The sequence below is a fragment of the Danio aesculapii genome, chromosome 20 (genome assembly GCF_903798145.1).
Source record: "Danio aesculapii chromosome 20, fDanAes4.1, whole genome shotgun sequence".
In the NCBI taxonomy this organism is placed as follows: Eukaryota; Metazoa; Chordata; class Actinopteri; order Cypriniformes; family Danionidae; genus Danio; species Danio aesculapii.
The window spans coordinates 42,495,332-42,519,379 of NC_079454.1; the positions used below are offsets into that span (position 1 = coordinate 42,495,332).

At 33.1% G+C, this 24,048-nt stretch overlaps 2 protein-coding genes across 3 annotated transcripts in view; both read left to right on the forward strand.

Moving 5' to 3' along the window:
• The window catches only part of fam184ab (family with sequence similarity 184 member Ab), a 264,813-nt gene extending 262,718 nt beyond the window's left edge, over window positions 1-2,095 (forward strand). The window contains exon 19 of one of the 2 annotated variants that reach the window (XM_056445388.1): window positions 1,428-2,095. In XM_056445388.1, coding sequence (XP_056301363.1) covers window positions 1,428-1,509 — 82 coding nt within the window. In that variant the 3' untranslated portion in view covers window positions 1,510-2,095. The remainder of the gene's footprint in view (window positions 1-1,427) is intronic. The other variant, XM_056445389.1, reaches the window with a different exon arrangement.
• A 2,786-nt stretch (window positions 2,096-4,881) lies between these two features.
• mcm9 (minichromosome maintenance 9 homologous recombination repair factor) overlaps window positions 4,882-24,048 on the forward strand; it is a 30,663-nt gene continuing 11,496 nt past the window's right edge. Inside the window, 5 exon segments of the mRNA XM_056481327.1 lie at window positions 4,882-4,951; window positions 8,281-8,635; window positions 18,214-18,530; window positions 21,609-21,690; window positions 22,274-22,474. Coding sequence (XP_056337302.1) covers window positions 8,314-8,635; window positions 18,214-18,530; window positions 21,609-21,690; window positions 22,274-22,474 — 922 coding nt within the window. The 5' untranslated portion in view covers window positions 4,882-4,951; window positions 8,281-8,313.

The window sequence follows — 24,048 nt, forward strand, 5'->3', positions numbered from 1 at the left end:
CACAAAAAAATCTTACATTTTAAATTATTATTAAATTGGTTAATTGATAAGACAAATATATAAATAAATGAAAAAATAAAATGCTCAAATAACAGATTTTTCTTCATACCTCAGTACTTTGTTATTGAGTTATCCCAATGTCCATAATCATCATATTTACATTACTCTTCGATTAATTGCTCTATTGATATAAAAAAATAAAAAAATAATATAATATATGGCCTGAAATATGGAAAAATAGTTAAGTGTATATATTTTATATAATAATAATAATAATAATAATAATAATAATAATAATAATAATAATAATAATAATAATAAATATTATTCTCACTACTTTTATTCCAAGTTTTTGATTTGGTTTTAAATATACAGTTACTATTGCAATATATAAGTTAATTTGTCGTGTTACAAGTTCATTTCATATACTTTTTTTTTAATGGTGATACAATTTTAATTTGTATGGAATTTGCATGATACTTCCAAGTAATGCCATGGTACAGTACATTTCTGCAAATGAAATACCCCATATATATAACTATATAACACAGACAAACTTGTACTGTATATATGGTTTATGACGACTCTCGATAGACATAATGCATTTTCAAGAGTTCACACTTAGATATTGCTTCACGCTATTAGCAGGTTTGGCATGTTGTCCCAGTAGAGAACCCTGAGCTCGGAGATAATTGAGTCCAGGGATCCCGCCTGGTCTATTAGCATGTAAGGGGGTCCGAGATCAGGTAGGTCTCGAGAGCTCTCCCTGGTAAAGGAGGAGATGGTGTGGAAGGGGGGATTCTTCCAAAAACGAAGATAAGGCAGTAGGGTGAAATCGGTCTATTTATTGCAGGCTTGGATTAATCTGATTGGATTATTGCTGATTACGAATGAGAGACCAGGTGTGATGAATCATATCACACGCTCCTCTCTAAATTAGTTTATAAAACTATTATACTGTAAAAAGCACTTATTATAAGGCCCTAAACCCAACCCTTAAAGAAAATGTGGTACAAATACATACATTAATGTCAACAGACCTACTTACGTATGATTTTTTAGCATTTTGAATTATGAGGACACAAAGCATGTCCTCCTAAACCATCTTAATAGAATACAACTACGCCATAACCATGTTATTATACCTATATAGAGTACTAGGTCACACCCATGTCATTAAACTATTTGTTATGTCTTCATAAACCATATAAACAAGTACACACACACACACACACACACACACACGTTTAAAAGACATTTCAGTGTTTGCTGTTTAATGTTTTGAGCCCTGAAATAAAAGCTGTAGCTTATGTCATTCTGCGATTTACCGTGGTTTTGTGATTCTCTCCACGTCTCTGACTGTCTTTCCTTCTGTTTTCTTTGTGTTTTTTTCTCTTCCCTTGTCTCTGTGTGTTTTTGTTCCTCAGCCCTCCTGAAGGAGAAGAATCAGCCTTGACCTCTCCGGACCCCCAGAGACAAGAGTGGTTCGCTCAGTATTTCTCCTTCTGACTTCTGCAATTAAAGAGCATGTCGACCAAAACAAAACAACAAAAAGACAAAAAAAAAGGAAAAATTCAAATCATTTTACGACACATCCGTTCATTTCTTCTTCTTTTTTTTATTTTTCTCTCCCCACTGTGAATGGGTTTCTTGTTTTTACAGTGCTGATAGGTATGTCTGACATTTTATTTTACTGCAGTTTCTAGAGTGGTGCATACGCTGCTACTTACTATTTGTTAAAAGATTGAAAAACGAAAAAAGTACGACTAAAAACAACAGTATTGTCTCCTCTGTATCTAATTTTAGAATGCCACCGTAATGACTTTGTTACAGCTGCATTATCAATTTTGGTAGGATTAAACTGTTTGTATGGATGTCTCAACACAGATATAATGATGTCTCGCTAATTTTAAAAACAAATGCATATTTTATATTTATATTACTGGTGTATGCGTAAGAATAAATAACTATTGTGACATTTAACTGAGCGTGTCTGTTATGTGAGTGAACTTTGACCATTCGAGGAGCTAAAAGCAGAGGAACGTATGATTTGAAATGCCTGTATTTTCATAAACATCAACACATATTGCCCTGAAAGAAGAAAAAATAAACACTTTTATTGTCATTTGGCGTTTTCTTGATATAAGAACAATGAAATCTACAGTGAAGCAGGATCAGAGATCAGTGATGAGAGGTAAGTTTATGTGTGATAAACCAAGGAAATGAGATTTAATTTGATCTAATTTTATTTTATCTATTTTGTTATACGTTTATGTGCAATATATATAGTTAACATTTTATATTTAGTACATTATTAGGTACACCTTACTAGTACCGGGTTACCTATTTGCCTTCAGAACTGCCTTAATCCTTCGTGGCATAGATTCAACAAGGTACTGGAAATATTCCTCAGAGACTTTGCTCCATATTGACATGATAGTATCACGCAGTTGCTGCAGATTGGGCGGCTGCACATCCATAATGTGAATCTCCCATTCCACCACATCCCAAAGGTGCCCTATTGGATTGAGTTCTGGTAACTGTGGAGGCCATTTTAGTACAGTGAACTCATTATCATGTTCAAGAAACCAGTCTGAGATGATTCACACTTTATGACATGGTGTTACCCTGCTGGATGTAGCCATCAGAAGGACCAGTCTGGCCATTCTCCTCTGACCTCTGGCATCAACAAGCAGAGGCGCAAAAAGGGGGTATGCAGTATATGCGGCGCATAGGGGCGCCACACATGGGGGGGCGCCATTGTGTCAAAACTATTTTTGAAATTATCCTTACTAAAAGTTTCAAGTAATCAAAATAAATAAATATTTTTTATTTAAAATATTTATTTTGCGTTCGTTTTATACAAGTATATAATTGTATTTTATTAAATAAAGAAAATCATACTTCCCCTCCCCCTCTGTTGACCATTTGATTGATTCATTGCAGCTGGATAAAAAAATTGAAACTAATATTTGGGTTAAAAAATTACCCTATATAAATTATATATTATATTATATTCCCCTATATATTATAAAATCCATAATTTTACAGTTTATTTCCGGCAGCTGGGGTGCCAGAAAAAAAGTAAAATAATAGCCATTAAATTACAGAAATATACCATAAAATAACGAATATTAAATTACAGAAATTTGCTTAAGTAAACATTTTTGGTACATTTCTGTAATTTAATATCTGTTATTTTACGGTAGATTTCTGTAATTTAACGGCTATTATTTTACCCTTTTTCCGGCACCCCAGCTGCTGGAAATAAACCATAAAATTAAGGATTTTTTTTACAGTGTATGTATCATATAGATACATCGGCCCCTTTGGTAATGTTTTTTGCTCAAAACTATTTTAATTTTAATTACAAAAAAGTTTGGCGATAAAATAGAACATCTCAGGGCAGTTTGTCTTTGTTTATTTTTTACACTAAACATTTAACAGTCTTTTTTATTTAACTTTGTGAAAGGTGTAATAGCAGTTTCAGTCAATAATTCATGCAAAGACAAATCTTACACCTCTCACAGTAAGCATTTGAGAAGTGATTGCATGTTTAAGTTATGTTGCCCTTTAGGACTCCCAGATCTATAATTTTGTTTTGACAAATGTCATACAAAAGCAAGGCATGTCAAGGTGCTATACTCATTTAGTGAGGAAAATGAAATCATTTGGGGTGGGATGAGATGTAATTCTTTGACTCATCACATGCTTAGTGTAATTATACTTTTACTACTTCATATATTTTAAGTTGTGTTTAGAACTTCTAAATGTATTTGTTTAAAGCATGTTAATGAGAGGAGGGGGGGGGGGGGGGGGGCGCAAAACTTGAACCCGCATACCCCTCACTAAAATTGCAGTTGCGCCCCTGTCAACAAGGCATTTGCGGCCACAGAACTGCCGCTCACTGGATATTCTCTCTTTTTCAAACCATTCTCTGAAGCCCTAGAAATGGTTGTGCGTGAAAATCCCAGTAGATCAGCAGTTTCTGAAATACTCAGACCAGCCTGTCTGGCACCAAACACCATGCCCTGTTCAAAGTCACTTAAATCCCCTTTCTTCCCCATTCTGATGCTCAGTTTGAACTGCAGCAGATCATTTTGACCATGTCTACATGCCTAAATGCATTGAGTTGCTGCCATGTGATTGACTGATTAGAAATTTGCGTTAACAAGCAGTTGGAAAGTGTGCCTAATAAAGTGGCCGGTGAGTGTAGTACAATATATATAGTGAACTATATATAACATTTTATAATAGTAATATAATATTATTCATTATAGTAATTTCATGTAATTTTACAAATAAAAATAAGATTTATTTTGTTCCACAAAGCTGTTGCATTTTTTGGAAATATACAGTAATAACTTTTATGTTGAATTATTCGTTTTTAAACTTGTATTTTATATTTTAAATATTGTGAATTAAATATGAAATAATGTGTTTATCTTTGTAGTTAGTTAGAATGTTATAACATTTTGATTTACAATAATATTTTACTTTAATACCATGGTAAACTAATATAGAGAGACAGAACGCGAGCGTTCCTTTTATGGCACTTATATTAGTCTATCCAGATGGCATTAATAAGAGACTCTTATAATGAAAGAAAGAGGGAGACGCGTCAACGTCATCCGTATCCGTGTGTGGGTTGTACCACGTTTAAATAGGGGTTTTATATTTCATATATTTTATATGATCTATCAGCGCCCCATTTATGCTCAAAATATTAATTCAAAACACGTATATAATATTAAAAATATATTATCTTATATTTTAGATTGTTTAGAATGAGTTACCTTATGCTATACTTCAGAGTTTGTCTACAAGGCTCCCCTATAGTACTGGACGATTCTGAATATGGCGCCAAATCTAAAAACACGGACAGGAAAAGGAGGAAACTCACATGTTGATGTTACTAATGTAGATAAATAACTACTGCTCGTCCGAACAGGTATGTCAGCTATGGGAATGAAGTGTTATAAGTGCTATTTGTTAAACCGTTTTGTAGAAGTTTGCGTTATAAGATAGCAATGAGCTAATGCTTAGACCGCTTGCCGAAGTCATGTAACATTAATTCATGACTGCGTAACCTGTCAAACTGTAAAGCTGTCGGTCTTTAACTTTTTTTTTAACAGCATTTTTATATAATTAATTATTCATACATTTATATATATATATTATATGTACTCCTATAAGACACTGCATGGCACGTTTATACAATTTATAACATTATTTTCACTGTAACGTTAGTACTGTGTTAAAGTGAAAATCATTAAAGCAATAAATGGATAATACAAACAGTTAATAAAACCTGACACGGTTATGGTTGTTGGTACAGTAACATTTATTACTATTAAAATCACTCAAGTAATTTTTAAAACACATTCTCATACAATTACTATAAACACTGAATTTCAGTCAGATTTATTGCCATTCAAATATCATAAATTTGTGCATATATAAATATGGCATTAAAGTAAATATCATGAGCTGCTTTTAATACAAAACAGTTTAAATTGAGTTGAAATCACATTTAGCTATTTTAGTTGTATTATTATTATTATTAAAATGGGTTAATGTATATTATAAATAATGTAAATTTCCACTGCGTTATTTGGACATTTTATTATCCTGTAGTTGCTGCTTTTAACTTTACAAAATGCTGTAAATATTATAAGTTAAACTACGAACAGAACTGCTTTCAAACACTGATGTTTAGTATAAAATACTGATATATACAAGAAGTGCAAACCAGAGTTGTGCAGATGCAAACAGTGTATAGTACAATATAATGCACAACAGTATATAGTGCAAAAACTTATAAACATGATAAAGTGACAGTGTCTTAATATACAGGGAGGCAGTATGAGGTAACTTACCTCAACTATAAAGGATGAGGTGACTATATATAGAATTTTTTTCTTTTTTAATTATTTCCCAAATGATGTTTAACAGAGCAAGGAATTTTTTACAGTGTGTCTGATAATATATATATATAAAAATATTAGCCCCTTTAAGCTATTTTTTACGTTTTAACAAACCATCATTAAACAATAACTTGCCTGATTACCCTAACCTGCCTTGTTAACCTAATGAATGTAGTTGAGCCTTTAAATATCACTTTAAGCTGTATAGAAGTGTCTTGAAAAATATCTAGTCAAATATAATTTACTGTCATCATGGCAAAGATAAAATAATAATCCGATGTGTTGAAAAAAATTGTCTTTCCGTTAAACAGAAATTGGGGAAAAAAATAAGTGGGTGGGGGGCTAATAATTCAAGAGGCAACATAAAAAGCAGATAGGAAGCAGCAGGAACACAATATAATAACATTTTCACTGATGCAAATAATAACATATAAAACCAAGGAAAAACTAAAAACAAGCACAGTGCTCTTGTACTATTAACTGGATTTGATTTTTAAAAGATGGGATAGGTGGAATAAAAGTGTTGAGCTTTAATGTCTGCTGCCTCTAGAGATTTATAACTCTACAAAATACTGTAAATATTAAACAGTTTGACTATTTACAATGCAAACAATGTACAGAACTGCTTGTCAACACTGATTTTCATTCAGCAGACGCTTTTACTCTATTATTATTCAATTGAGTTAATATTCTAAGTAATAATTATTAGGGATGTAACTTGAGGATCTGTCCAATGTATTATTGATCCTTTTCTAATATAAATTTCATGTAGGCCTATTTTGTGTGTAAAGAGCAGGTAATAACCCTCTCCAGTGTTGTGAATGCAATCTGCTGATCTAACAGACACAGTGCAACATGATTTAGAAACAATTACTTGTATTAATAGGAACAAATAGTCTTGGAGAAAGTTTTTCGAGTTGTCATGATCGCGACACAGTTTGAATTGTGAATGAATGGAGAATGATTGACAGGCACAATGGAGGGAAGTGCTGAAGTGAACATGGGTTTAACCACTTGAGTATTGATCTGTGCTTCACATTAAACTATAGAATGGCTTCAGAACATTAGGAATATAGTAGGGCTACGTGACAACTTTCTAGGCCCTTATAACAGGCTATACCATCATGGCTTTTGTTGGCTTATAAAATACACAGAATATAGTGCACACGCAAGATCAGATAAGGATCGGTACCAGCTGGCCGATACCCGATCCAGCAAAAACATGCGATATTGAACCGATATCTAATCCAAGTATCGGGATCGGTTCATCTATAGTATTTATTAATAATAGCAATTTCCACAGCAAATAAAATAATAAATATATGTTTGTTTTATTAAATTATTTGATGAATTTTGTATTTGCTTTGTTTGTTTGTTTTATTAAATGTATTTATTATTTCATTTATTTATTTGCTCTATTTATTTGCTTTATTTGTTTTATTTATTTTATTTATTATTTAATTTATTAGTTCATTTGTTTTATTTATTTATTTATTTATTTGTTTGCTTATTTGTTTGTTACTTTTATTTTTTGTTTTATTGATTTATTTGCTTTGTTTTATTTTATTCATTATTTGTTTGTTTTATCTTTTTTATTTATTTATTTATTTGTTTTATATATTTATGTATTTGCTTTTTATTTTTGTATTATTTATTTGCTTTTGTTTGTTTGTTTTATTTATTATTTATTTTATTTAGTTATTCATTTGCTTTATTTGATTCATTATTTATTTGTTTTACTTATTTGCTTTATTTGTTTTATTTAGTTATTCATTTGCTTTATTTGATTTATTATTTATTTTATTAACTTGTTTCATTTATTTAATTAATTTGTTTGTTCTTTATTTATTTATTTTGTTTATTTTATTTTATTTATTGTTTTTATTTATTTTATTCATTTATTTGCTTTATTTATTTTATTTATTATTTTATTAATTCATTTGTTTTAATTATTTATTTATTTGCTTTATTTGTTTGTTTGTTTATTTATTTATTTATTTATTTATTTATTTATTTATTTTATTTATTATTTATTTTTTTATTATTTATTTTGTTTATTTATTTAATCCACAACATTATTTGGGCATTTTCACCTAATAAAAGAAATCAGTTATTAGAAATTACTTATTTAAACTATTATGTTTAGAAATGTGTTAATGACCAGAAATTGGGGGGAAATATACAGGGGGACTAATAATTCAAGAGGGCTGATAATATCTGACTTCAACTGTAAATGCTTGTATTCACTGATATTCATTCAGCAGACACTTTTACTCTAAATAACTTACAGATGTAAATGGAAAAACTGAAGTTCAGTTTTAGTCCAATCCCATCATGCACTGCTGTCTTCCAGAAGTCTTCATGAACTCTTGGTGATCGTCTTCAGATGACCATGATGCTCAGTCCAGATCAGGTGTCTTTGATCGGACAGGTGTTTGAGTCGTATGTGATAGAGCACCACAAGAGCGACATCCAGCAGATCCTCAAGGAAAACTCTGAAGACCTTCACTATCCTGTAGTCGTCAATGCCATGACATTATTCGAGGAAAACATGGAGGTCGGGGAGTGTTTCAATGCTTTCCCCAGTGAGGTGCTGCCAATATTCGACAACGCCCTACAGAGAGCTGCACAGGCCATATCTCAGTCCTCCTCTTCCTCACCGCAGGATACTTTTAGGCTCAAACACAACATGCATGTTCGGATTTCAGGTAAGCAAGTATATATATATATTTTTTTTTTTACATTGACCACATGTATCACGCTGTCTGTGTAGTTGGTTGTGCAAATTTCTGTCCGGTTTAGCACTGACACACACAGAAAAACGGGGCAGTCTTTAGGAGCCATGTTGGATTTAGTTTTTTTTATGTGTTTGTCTCACACTTCTGACTTTTTTTTTTCTTTCAACTACGGGTTAACATCTCACAATTTCATCTTGTTAGTTTTTGCCTTACAATTCTGGGTTGAAATCACAATCCGAATAAAACAACTTCCATATTAGGGCTGTACTATATTGGAAAAATCTGACATTACTATATTTGTCTGCGATATATATTGTGATGCACTGTATCTAAAATTTATAGTTGTGCTTTATTTTAACATTCACTTCTCGCTATTTGCAAACCCTTAACTATGACTTTTGCTTCAATAACTCCTAATTTGCTTCTTATTAAAATATATTAAAGATAGTTTAGGTATTGGGTTAGGGAATGTACAATAAGATCATGCTAAAAATTAATAAGCAGCCAATATCTCAATAACATGCATGCTAATAAGCAATTATTTACTAGAGAACATTGGTCCCTAAAGTGTTACAAAATTGGGATGGTTCTGTAGGGAAGTGAATAATGCATAAAATGTAATAAACAACTTTACAAGCATAGATAAATACAATAAAGCAAAGATAAAAGTGAAATAAGCAGTGCATCCTTTGTGGATTTGTATACATAAATGTAAAAAGTACACTGCAACATTTTTATTGTAAAAATAATGCAATAAAATTATTCTTTATTAAACTTCCAATTGGCAGAGGGTCTTGTGCCTGAACTCTTTAATCTCTCTCAGGCCTTAAAACCATGCAAATAATAAAATTTCACTCCATTATGGAAAAACTATGCAGTGATTCAACAAATCTTGAGTTCTGAACTGACGCTTGCTCAAATATAATCCTAACTCAGTATTGCATATATGTGATGGGACTATTGCGGATGCAATCACTGCGATATCGATTCTGAAACAATATACAATATTTTGGTGTGGATACATACTGTACATACAATATAGTGACACAATGCAAAATATCATACAAGTTCACATTATATTTTATTTCCCTAAAAAAGCCTCAATATTATGAAATATAACCTCAGAATTATCTCCGATGGAACCATTAAATGTGTTTGTACGCACAACAGTAAACAGCTCCTCTGTGTTTCCAGTATGACATGTTCCTCCCAGTGTTCAGCAGTGGTTTGTATATAATTGACTGTTTTCTTTGTGCTGCCATAAAACCACCGAGTGCCTCCGACTGTCTGTTTCATTCCCTCCTGAAGCCTTGCAGCCTATTAGTTTGTCAGTGCAACACAGAGGCTGTGTTTTTTTCTTCCACAGGCAATTAGATGGTGCCAGACAGCTCGTTTGTCCTGCCGCGAACTCTTATCTGTTATCACGGCCTCCTCCTCTGATCTGGTGTCATATAACCTGCGCGATACTGTATGCTGATGTGTTTCGGTGTTGTTATGAGCTGGAGAGAGATCAGATGAGGTGGTCTGGTGTATGTGTGAGTGCAAACACTGCATGATGTAACAGCAAGACGAGTTGCGCCTCTGCAGGAAAACTATTGATCTGAAATCTGAGGTCTCATGTGGACTGTAAAAAAAAAAAATTGCCTTAAATATTTTAGTTAAATCAAATGAACTTTTCTAGTCATCTCAACTTGCATACATCAAACTGACTAAAAATATTAAGTTAAGCTTTGGATAACTTAAAATAGTTAGTTTAAACCTGATTAACTTATTAATATGAACTTTTTTTGTCATTTACGCTTTTTAAAGTGTGAGAGGACAGACATGTACAATGGCTGTAAGAGAAAAGGAAAAAAAAAACATCTGAGTGAGGCTTTAAAAGAATAGTTCAACAAAAAAAATGCTCACCCATCCACACAAAAGAAGCTATTTTGAAGAATGTTGAAAACTGCTAACCATTGACTTCCATATTATTAGTTTCTCCTACTATAGATGTTAAAGGTGCTGTATGTACGTTTTTTTAAAGAAACATGCTAAGTGAACATTCTTGTTTATCTGAAAAACAATGCTGTAGTCAGATATTCTACTTTGAAAATGTAAGTTGCGTGCTGTGTCTTAGTTTTGGTCATTTAAAGCCTAGTTCACACTACAGGATTTTAAGCCTGATTTGAGCCCGATTTGGAAGTTAACGAGCTCGTCGACAGATCGGGCTGTGATCGGGAAGAAATCTGCGGGTGCACGGCGTTTGCCAGTCTTTGTGTGAACTACTGAACAACGCGTCAAAGAGGCTTGCTGAAGCATCGCCGACACCTCGCAGACGGATATCCAATATTCATAGCATGCTGAATATTCCAGAGCCGTTGGCCGACTTGACCCATGTGTGGTCAGATGTAGTGACGAGCTGCAGCCAATGAGAGAGCATATCAGCATGAGCTGAATGCCTGTATGCTCAGGAGCCCAACAGAAATGTCTGTGATTGGCCAGAATGGGCATCGATGCTCTCGCTTCATTCTGCCTTAACACGGACACGAGAGTAGGATATATTAACAGGGGAGATAGCATTCTGTAACTATTAGAATTTCCATACTGCTCATTCTGACCATTCTCATATAAAATGTAATATTGACACATCGTATTTACATTCAAAGCCTCTATTGAGGTATTATAATTAAGATCTGAATGCCTGTCGTCATATTTGATGACACCATTGCCCTGAAAAATATTATCTTTTTTGGTAATACAGCCTATAAATATGTAGTTAAAATTCTAAAACACGCAAAGGTCTGGGGCTCGCTTTCATTTTCACTTTCAAACAGGAGCTATTTCCCGGCACAGAATGTGCTGTTTTGAAAGATTTATCTAAAGTAATTTTATGTTTTTGCTATTAGAAAGTTATGTTTATGTTAGCAGGAAGTTGCTAGGCAAAAAAATGTGTGCATATTTAAAGTCACAGTGAAAAGTAGCAGACCTACATGCAGTCATTTTGAACAATATGGTAATTAAAGGTAGAAATGCTCAGTTCTTTACTGTTTTGTAATTTAAAAAACAACAATGTTAGAAAGAAATACACAGATATTTAGGAAACGTCAGGGTGTTATAAATATGTTAGTTTTATTTCAAAGTGTTATTAAATTACAAAAATTAAAAACTCTCTGTGTATCAATCCACTCATACCTTGCAGATGAGCAATTGATCGGCTGATGCATCAGCTGACTGACGATGTTTTTAAATGCTTCATTGAAAGCTTGAAACGCTGTCAGTGATGTCATCAGCACACAAGCAGTGTTCAGCTTTTTCTGATGACTCCTCCCTCAACATTTCATTGGCTGTGGTTTGGTAGCTTTACTGAGCTGAGTTGTTGTCAGATCTTGTAGTGTGTCACCCCCCCCTCTTGTGGATCATTTACGTAGTGTCGCATAGTGTGAACACCACAGAGATTAAAAGAAACAAAATCAAGTCATGTAGTGTGAACATAACAGCGATCTGCTGATGTTTAAAATCCTGTAGTGTGAACTAGGCTTAACCTGCCCAATGCCAGTTTAGTGAATTATATTTCAGCACCCCGGGTTGCCTTTGGTTTATTCATTCAGCGATGAAGCTCTCAAAGCATGCGTCTGCGACCGAAAATGCGACCCTTCGATGGGCAGTAGCAGCCTCCGAAATGAGACGCAGATTCAGACTTCCGCATGAGGTTTTTAATCTTAATAGTTTTAAGATGATGTACATTTTCTCTTACTTTAAAGTCTTACTGATCCCAAACTAGTAGTGTAAAGTTATAAAGAAAGTCTAATAAACATAAATGGTATTGGTAAAATATAATACTAAAATGTATTGATGGCTGATTTCAAAGCACGACTTTAAAACTGAAGCTCCCCACAAAGCAATAGTCTGGAGATGGCTTTTGTATGGGTGAGCTCCACGTAAATGTTACCTGTCTCCAGATCTTAAATGTAGCCGAGCCTCGGTCTGCTGTAGGGAGCGTGTCAGCAATAATCATCTGACTGACCTTTCCTGTTCCCTCGATGTTTCATCCCGTTTGTGGACAAAGGAGGGTTATAAATAGCTGAAGTGCAGACTCCTCTCATACATCCAGCGTGTGCTGCTGTGAATATAAAAGGGGTCTGAAAATAGGACACACAGCCATAAAAATCACACAGACCTCTGGCTGTATCACTATGAAAAGCCGCGTCATGCATCTAATTCTTTCACGCTGGTGAAGGTCATTAGATAGAGTGTAAAATAATGTCTGAGCAAGAGGTGTGATGTACCTGTATTATAAAGAAAGACACTCATATTTTTAGATCTGTCACCTAGCCTGACCTCAAATCAGTGTCTGGTTTATTTTTACTGTCTTTTTATTTATAGTCTGTTTGTCAGTGTTTTTGTTTTGGGTTTTTTATCATAGGAACATAATTAATTAATGCAATAAATATCCTTTTTTTTGCTCCAAAAATTAAAATTTTGTTACTCCACTTGTTCCAAACAAGTTTCTTAAAAAAATTGTTGAATGTTGGAAAGCAGCAGTAGCCATTGACTTGCACAGTTATAAAATAAAATAATTTCACAGTATTATTATTTTTTATATCAAGTTACTTTGGCTGAAAATTTCCTCACGCTCAAGTGGTTTTAAACTGCCATGAATTTCTTTCATTTGTTGAACACGCAACAAAATATTCTGAAAACTGTTGGAAACCAGCAGCCATTAACACCAATCCAAAAATAAATAAATACTGTGATTATATATTTATTGAAGAGCGATTCAGAGAAGCCTTTCTGAATCTGTCTTCAATAAAACTAATTTGACAAAAAAAATAATAATAATAAATAAATTATATATAAATATATATATATATATATATATATATATATATATATATATATATATATATATATATATATATATATATATATATATATATATATACATATATATAAATCCTTTTTTTTAGATAAGTTTTATTGACAACAGATTCAGAAAGGCTTCTCTGTTTTATATACTTTTATTTTATGCAAATAAAAAAGAAGAAAAAAAATGAAAATCATAATAATAAATAAAAAAAAACACCCACATAACAAGCCAACTTGTTTACAAAGACCTGTTTGAACAACAGAGTATGATGACAGCATATTAAAAAAGTTTTTTTTTTTTCAAGGTAAAAGATAAAAGTATTCCAAATTTTGTCAAATTGTTTGAGTTTTCTTTTCAAATAGTATAACAGTATCTAACTCACTCTAAATGTACAATTTACATGTAGGGGATTCCTTTTTTCCAAAACAGTAGCAGTAACTTCTTGGCTGTAGTTAAACAGTATGAGAGCAATTTATGTTGTCTATGACAGCAAATGCGATTGTTCAGAGAATCCCAGAATTAAAAGCATTGGAACCAATTTTAATTGCAACTTCAACACCTCGGAAAGCACTTCAGAAATTCCATTCCAAAAATAATTTTTATTTTTTAATCGCAAATAGGGTTGCTGCATGCGGAAATTTAGCTTATTAGCGCCAGATACCCCCCTCCCCCCCAAATAATGTGTGCATGCACCAGTGATGTGCGGTGAGGTTTGTGGCTGGTGAGGCTTTTCCTTGTCAGATTTACAAATATATGCACCCAATATATTTGCCCACTAAATAGTTTTTCATATATCATATCAGCATTTTTATATACACATGGCAGCCAAGGAAGAATGTAAAGTGTGATTCAATGTGCCTCCCAAAAAAACACCAAGGTGGACTCTACAGACAGCCTATAACAAGTGACATAGCACCACGGCAGATGCGCTCGCGTACTCACCTTATGTCTTTTTAGTGTGACTTTGTCAGATCCTAACACTAAATAAGTTATAGACATTAGTAAAATACATTACCTACCATATGCAAAGTGAAGACATGAAATAAAAATGTATGAAAACATTTTAAAGAAGCATTACATTGGTAGCATACACTAAGAAAAAGGCACGTGCTCAAGCCAGTTTTCATAGGATTGCAGGCACAACTGCTTACCTTCCTATGGTCTAATTGAACAGGAAATTTTGATTATAAAAATAATTGAAATCATTTGAATCATACAGACATTGCATTTATAACACAGATCAGTGGACAAATATTGATTTTATCATTAGTATACATCTCATGATGGCAGGTGAGGATGATGACGATTTTTGCAGTTACTCTCTTTCCTTTAAGGTTGGCTTGACAATCTGCTTGTTAAGTTGTGACGTATGTAATACTGTTTCCGGGTCCAAGCGGGTACTCAATTAAATTAAGAAAATATCGATCATGATTTTCATATTACATCGCTTTATAACCGTTTATTATTACTATTTGATGAGTCTCCCCATACAGTTTGATAGAGCGCTTGGACCCAGAAGCTGCTTAGCGTGATGTCACACTTAACAAGTTGAGAGCGGCATTGCAATATTGCGGTTATCGTGACAGCCCTAATCGCAAAGCTGATTATTAAGCGTCATTACATCCAGTACATTACTTTACATCTTTGCTTTATTTTAAGCGTCATTATAGTCTTCAGCGTTGCACGATCCTTCACAAATTATTCTGTTATGCTGATTTGCTGCTCAAGAAACATTTATCAGTGCTGAAAATAGCTTAATATTTTTGTGCTAATTGTGAGAATTTTTTATCAGAGGATCACATTTTTAAACGAATGTAAGTTTAAATAAGACATTTTACTTTCATGCATTAATCGAATTTTCAAAAAGTACAATATGTGAAAAGTGCGTTTTATTTTTGTTTTGTTTGGTTACAATAAAATAATGAAATGTTTAACAAAAATAGGTCCATGATTTAGTTTAATGCTAAAAATTGTCAATTTATAATATACCCATTTTTTTTATCGCACTTTAATGCGGTGATGATATGATATAACTTTCCCTGTGGATATTATATTGTATGATATTACATCATTCATTTATTTTCCTTCGGCTTAGTCCCTTTATTCATTAGGGGTTGCCACAGCGGAATGAACTGCCAACTTATCCAGCAAATGTTTTACAAAGCAATTGCCCTTCCAGCTTCAACCCAGTACTGGGAAACACACATACACTATGGCCAACTTAGTTTATTCAATTCACCTATAGCGCATGTCTTTGAACTGTGGGGGAAACCGGAGCACCCGGGAACATGCAAACACCACACAGAAATGCTAACTAGCCCAGCCAGGACTTGAACCAGTGAACTTCTTGCTGTGAGGGGACAGTTCTAACCACTGAGCCATCATGTTGCCCATATATTATATTATATTATATTATATTATATTATATTATATTATATTATATTATATTATATTATATTATATTATATTATATTATATTTTTATTATATTATATTTTAATTATATTATATTATATTTTAATTATATTATATTATATTTTAATTATATTATATTATATTACATTTGATTATATTTGATTATATTATATTATGTTATATTATATTATATTACATTACATTACATTTTATTATATTTGATTATATTATATTACATTTGATTATATTAAATTATAATATATTATATTACATTACATAACATTATATTGACTTTAATAATTTAATAATTGACTTTTAATTTAATTTCTCTTATTTGGATGTCAAAAGTGCACTGCACAGTGATAACTCAACAGTTGTCTCAAATAATATGATAAGACTTCGATCGATTTTGTAATGGCCTTTTGATTCATTTGATTCTGTCATCTACTGATGTGACCTTGATATTCTTACATAAACAAAGGTGCTTATTTAAATCCAGATCATGAATACTCCATTTTTCACAGCCCTAATCCGCTTGTCTAAACCCAGCAGCCTGCCATGCACCGCGAGAGTCTGAAGATTGTTTGAGATGACGTGTAGGCTGAAGGAGAGGCTTGTGTTTGATCCCTCAGGTATGTGGGATGGATGGTTTACATTGTGACGAAGCCAAGAGCTTTTCTCTCATGTCCTGTAGGAGATGATTGCCGTCACCTGTAATTACATGCTCTTCATCTGCAGCCCTGCAGACGTGACTCATCCAAGTCAACACACACTCACAAAGCCATTTTCTCCACTGCAGTCTGTGGTTATACGGGGAAAGTGGGGAAAAAACGCATGCAGGTTTATTATTGCCTAAGTAAATTTGACATTTTCAGATTCTTCTTTCTTTCTTTTATGTTTTTCTATGATGAAACCATGCCAGGAGGGGTCATATTCAAATATTGAATGTGCTCTGATTTGGTTTATTATGCAAGAAAATGCAAGAGGTTGTAACTCTGCTTTTGAACTTTTCATGAATGAGTATGCAGCACCATCTAGCAGTTATAGATCAACACTACTCAAGCCAGAGCCCTGAAGGCTGTGGTGGAATAACACTGTCATCTAGTGTTTCGTAGGATACTTGCTTATTTATTCAACAGAGATTGTTTACCCAAAATTTCATCATTTGTTGTAGAAAGTTACCCCGAATTGTTAGAAAAATTATTATTATTATTATTATTTTTTTACTGAAATTAATTATCGCTGATGTAAAGTACTCAAGTAATGGATTTGTTAATCATGTTGACATCAGCATAATGCAGTTAACCTATTGAATTAAAAAAATATATAAAATTGTTATTAACTGTTTTTAATTTTTAAATAATAATAAAATTATCAGTCATAACTAAATTACTCTAATACCTTTTGTTTTGCCAAAGTTTGAAACTTTTTTTTAGAAATTTTGTTTTAGCAAATTAGCAAATTTTCAGTTGTAAAATATTCAATAATTATTGATACTGAACTATATGAAACATATCGTGATAATTTTTTCCCGAAATCGCCCAGCCCTAGTATATTTACAAATGAAGTTGACCAGACAAAAACATGAAATATTTTGTGCATATTGTCTGCAATAAAATACAAGTCAAAGTAAATTTGCAATTTTGGAAGTTCTTTGCATTTTTTACAATGTCCCAACTTTCTGATTTAGAGTTGCATTTTAAGTGAAATTCAAGAGCTCCCTCATCCTCAATATAGACAGCAACGGTCTGAGATGTTGAGATGCTGAGAAGTCCAGAAAAAGAACCAAATACATTATCAAAACATTGCGTGACTTCAGTGGTTCAGCTGTAATTATATGAAGCTCCAAGAACACATTTGTGCACCAAGTAAAAAAAAAAACCTGTAGAAATTACTTTTTATTTAATTTAAATTTTTTTTTTATTCTTCTCCTTTTCGTCATGTCATCAGGATGCATGTTTACTACAGACAGTACAGCATATTGCCATTAGAGTCAGCAGTGCGACACGCAAGTATCGACTTGCCCATTGTAAATGTGCATCCTGATCTAATGCAGAAGATTTAGGCGTTCCATGGTGTCAAATTGTCATTGTTTTTGGGCAGATTTACGTTGTTGCTGTCTATAGAGTGTGAGGGAGCTCTCAGATTTCATTTTTCTTCATTTGTTTTCTGAAGATGAACAAAGAGCTTGGGGGACTAAAACGACAAGAAGGTGAATAATTAATGAGAGTTTTCATTTTTGGGTGAACTAATCCTTTTAATTGTGTTTCTTTAATTGTTTGTAGGTTTACCTGTGTGTCCCGAGCTGACAAGAGATCATATTCCTAAAGCCAGAGACGTTGGCCACTTTCTGTCCGTCACGGGCACCGTCATCCGCACCAGTGTGACCAAAGTACTGGAGTATGAGAGAGACTACATGTGCAATAAGTGCAGACTCGTGTTCTCCGTGCAGGCTTCCTTTGAGCAGTTTTACACCTTCACTCCACCTGCCAGCTGCCCTAGTGAGGAGGGATGTGGTTCTTTTAAATTCACCTGCTTATCTGGGAGTGATGCCCCACCGGCCGCCTGCAAGGACTACCAGGAGATCAAAATTCAGGAGCAGGTGAGAGTTTTGTTTTTGTGATTTTAGTGATGTTTATTCGGGGAGAGTCACCCTGGAGCATCCTGGTGCTGAAAGAATAGCTTATTCAACAATGAATATTCTGTAGTCCATAGAGAAGTGCAATGTTTATTGTCTACAATAATATGTATTCGAGCTGGCATTGAGCATGTTATCTGTGGAAAAAAATATGCATTAAAAACAAGTCCAAACAACCAATCATTGCATGATGAATATGCCTATTAGAAGGAACCTATAATTCAGGTCCCATTTTTAGACATAAATTGGTTTGTTTTTTTTACCCTTTTCAAGCAAAAAATATATGTTCCAGATAAATCCACAGCTAAGGAAAAGAGTTTTGATTTGAATGCATCTGTTTTTGAAGGAATTGGTTGAGCAAATGATGCAGTTGTCAATTCATAAAGACAGTCTTGATCGTGCTATCTTTTTGAACTGATTGTCTGAGTGAATGATTCAGTGAATCACTCATTAGGACAGGGACAGGTATTTGTCGCAGCCTACTTTGCCATTTATTTATCAGTGCCAGGCCAGCCAGCAAAATTCTGTATATACTGTATACGGATGTTTCTAGGACTGCAGGTACATCTTGTGTCCAAGATAAACTTTCTTGTATTCAAAAACTCTTAATCATAATGATAAAATTTTTAAATAATGACACAAATGATATCAAGTTATCTTTAAAAATAATGTTTGCACGGTGGCTCAGTGGTTAACACTATCGCCTCACAGCAAGAAGGTCGCTTGTTTGAGTCCCAGCTGGGTCAGTTGGCATTTCTGTGGGTTTCTTCCGTGTGCTCCGGTTTTTCCCACAGTCCAAAGATTTGCGCTATAAGTAAATTGAATAAACTAAATTGATTGTAGTGTATGAGTGTGTGTGTGTGAATGTGAGAGTGTATGGGTGTTTCCCAGTACTGGGTTGCGGCTGGAAGGACATCCACTGCATTTAACATATGTTGGAATAGTTGGCGGTTCATTCTGCTGTGGCAACCCCTGATAGATAAGACTAAACTGAAGGAAAATGAAGGAATGAATGAATTTAAGAAAATTCCCAATTACATAGTAAATAAAATTCCCCCTTTTTTTTCCAGTTTTTTTTTTTTTTTTTACTCTCTCCACCTCCTGACTCATACATTTACCTTTACTTATTCATTCATTCATTTTCGGCTTAGTCCCTTGATTAATCTGGGGTCGCCACAGCGGAATGAATCGTCAATTTATCCAGCATATGTTTTACACAGCGGATGCCGTTCCAGCTGCATCTTATCACTGGGAAACTCCCATACACACTCACACACACTATGGTCAAATCTAGCATACCCAATTCACCTGTACCACATGTCTTTGGGCTTGTGGGGGAAACCGGAGGTCGCTTTACTCATCATGATGTTAATTTACTCTATTTTTCATATATTTTGGTTTGTGTGTTTTACTGTTAAATTAAACATTTGCATGGAACATATATTTTCTGTATTATATGTCATTTTCGTCATAAAAACATTGGAACATTGGTTTAGGATACCAATAGTAGGTTATTTGTCAGCTTTGTTATTGTGATATTTCAGTTAATTTCTCATTCACATTTTGAAGACTATAATATGATGAAATATATATATATATATATATTTTTTTTTTACTTATCTTTATTAGTGAATACAACATTGCATAGAGTACAATACAGTTTAAAATTTTTTTTTTTTGCTTGTTAGACCATCAATTTCTAGCTAACAAAATGCTTGTAAATCAGGGTATCTGCAGGGTCTTAAAGTCTTAAAATGTCTTACATTTCAAAAACCAAATTTTAGGCTTAAATCCACTGAAATATTGTGTTGTAGGTAAATCATTGTAAACGGGTCTTAATTTTTTTTCTATGTCCATTTAAAGCTATACCCAATTGGGCCAACACCCATCCAATCACTAACAATATATTTCAATACAAGTTTATTTATTAACTCAATTTGTTTATTAATATGGTTTAATTATCTTCATTACATTAACACTTGTTTTTAATGTTTTTTTAAGATTTTAACTTGGCTATTGAAAAAAAATATTTAGCGTTTAACCTTGTGCAAGTCTGAAATTTCATTTATTATGGTCTTAAAAGGGTCTTAAAGTCTAAAATTTTACTTGATGAAACCTGTAGAAACCCTGTAAATACATGTACAAAACAAAAAATATCCTTTGGACAAATAAAAGAGAGAATAATAATAATAAAAAATAAAACAATAATATTAATAATAATAATTTTTTTAAAAAGAAATAAAAAAGGATGAAGCGAAGAAAGGAAGAAAAAAGTGGCCTTGTTCACCGATACATCATGGCGTTCAGTATGGCTCATTATTGAAGAATTAAAGGCATGACAGGAGACCATCTCTTTAGGAAAATAGTTTTTTGAAGTCATAATGCATTTGTTATTTGTTCCATTTGATACAGTTCCCACACTTTTTTTAATCCAAGCATATAAAATTCTGTTTTAGACATGTTATGTGGTAGCTGGTTTGAGGCTGGCATCTTAAGTTGAAGCACAAAATGTCAACTCTTATTGTCAACTCCATGGTTGGGTAAAACAATGGATAAAATTTGAAACTGAATCAAATGTCCCTTTTATCACATTTAAACAGTTTGCACATTAATAATTGATTCTGTTTACCATAAATTATTCTTTCTTTTTTGTACATCATGAACCCTTTCTAATCATTATTGGACATTTCCAAAAAAGTGTTTAGATGCAAATTTTGGTCATTATTGCACACCACTAGCTGCCTATTTTTTTTTTTTTTTTTTTCAACATTTACCAAGCTCCAAAATGACATTTTATATGCAATTTTACAATATTTTACTGCATTCTACAGGGGGTTAATAATTTAGTCACATCTGATTTATCAATAGCACCCCACAACCCAAATCTCACCCAATTTTGTTTTCTTGTTGAAGAAGCTGATGTGCTCAGGATTTTGTAGGAAAGAAAATATTATAGTACATTCTGTTTAATGTTGACAGGGTCTTACTATGAAGCTTATGTAATTGGGAATAAAATGTCCTGACCGGCACTCTCACCAACAGGTACAGAAACTGTCAGTGGGCAGCATTCCTCGATCCATGCTCATCGTCCTGGAGGATGATCTTGTGGACAGCTGCAAATCAGGTTACTGCTGCAAACAGAGATCAGTCAGCGGTTTAATTATACATGTACTTTATGTATAATTAAATTTCTTACTTGGAGTTTTTGTTTCGTTTCTTGTGCAAATATCTAAAAATTCTTAAATCAAGAATTTTTTTCATAATTATGTGTTTTTTTTGTTTAGTTTTTCTTATATTTATTTACGCACTTTTTGCATTTTACATTTTACTACAACAAAACTACAACAAAAGTGAGGGAAAAAACAATACAATAATAACATATAACAATAATAACAATAATACATATAAAATACAATACATAAAAATACTAGTGTTTTTTTTTTTATAGTACAACAAATAATAGATATCTTAACAGGCCTAGGCACAATCAAATGTAAAGAACAAATATTTAAAGCGGAGTTTTATTCTGAATTTTTTTTTTTGTCATGGTAGGATTTGATAGTTCAGGGTTTTGTTGTTGTTTTTTTTATCACAGCATGTTTGCTTGCTGTTTATGTTTACTTCACTGTTATAATAATAGTAGCATCCCTCAGGGCATCATCTCATGTCTTTTTGACTCGTATGTTGCTGTCGCGTGTGTCTCGCAGGAGATGACATCACAGTGTACGGAGTTGTGTGTCAGCGCTGGAAGCCGATGTTTCAGGACTGCCGCTGTGATGTGGAGATCGTACTGAAAGCAAACTATATAGAGGTCAATAATGAGCAGTCCACTACAGCACTGGTGCTGGAAGACATTCAGAAGGAGTTTGAGGAATTCTGGGACAGTCACAAACATGACCCCATTGCCGGTACACAGTCTCTGTCTCTTAAAATAGTGGTTCTGGGAAATGCAGTCTGGGTGGAAATAGGTTATTGTAGTAAACAAAGACTAAAACTACTAGTCAAAAAGCATAGTCTTTAAATATAATACAAAAATTCACAATAGGTTAAAAGCTAAAACGAAATGAAACTGACAACAGTCACTAAAATAAGGTTATTTTAGTAAACAAAGACTTGAAATATTGGTCAAAAAGCATAGTCCTTAAATATAATACAAAATTCACAATAGGTTAAAAACTAAAACTGAATCATTCTAACAACAGTCGCAGAAAAACTAGGTGAAATAATATAAATATTAGCAAAAATAAAAGCACTCATTTTGTAGTAGAAAATCTGGCTTGTGGCTGTTAAAGTGCATGATTATATACAGAAACATCTTGTATAATGTATAAACATAAAACATTTGCCAAAACAATGTAAAATAGGTATGTTTAACTATATGTACAGCACAGATGTCAAACTCATTTCCACAGTTAAGCTTTAACACTACGATCAAATTAGTAGTGTCCTTGAGGCTTGTTTGAAAGTGAGTGAGTTGGAACCACACTGTGGGGATGCAACCCTCAAGGAACTGACTTTGACACCCCTGATATACAGTTTGGTATTTTAGATGAAGACTTTTTTTCTGAATTCTTCATAAATTTTACTTGTATTCATTGCATTGCATTTGGGTGCCGTGTCTGTTCAAACCATTATTTTATTTTATTACTAAGAGGTTTGCACCAGAGTTGATGTAAGCATTGCAAACAATAAGCTTTGCTTTGGTTGACACTGGACATGTTCTGCTAACTTTAATAAAACTAAATATATAACAAAATAAGCAGAAATGTGTTCACAAAATCAAATAAACTAAAACTAAACTGAAATGTACAGCATATTTAAAAAATAGTACCAAAATAAACTCATTTAAAAATGCAAAACTTTAATAACCTCGGAGTGTACAGCATGATCTTTTTCAGCATCATGTCTCCTTGGCATATAAAAGATTTCCCACTATCCTATTGCTATCCAAACTCAATTTTGGTCCCTGAAGAGAAAGTTCAGATGCTGAGGACCATGAAACTGTGTTGTAATCTGTTGTCTGTAGTGTTTGCTGAGGCACAATATCACTAATAGGCAGCTATTGCTCATAGGGTAATATTGGGTTAGGGATTTGAACCAATCCCTAACTGCAGCCACCGTATTAAATTTTGCCATGTTACTCATGCTACATCATTGTTTCTGTGATGAATGAAACCTTAAATCACATTTTGAGAATATTACTTTTCTAAGCAGTTTGGTACATGAGTTTAACATTGAATATTCATGAGTTGAATATATAGTAAGAAAAACATAAATAATTAAGGAACCACCTACAAATTTTTTGCAACCACTCTTTGTAACCACCCTAGCAACTAATAAGTGCTCCTTAGCAACTTTAGCAATTCATTCATTTTCTTTCGGCTTAGTCGCTGATTGGGGTCGCCACAGTGCAATGAGCCGCCAACTATTCCAGCATTTGTTTTACGCAGCATATGCCCTTCCAGCCGCAACCCAGTACTGG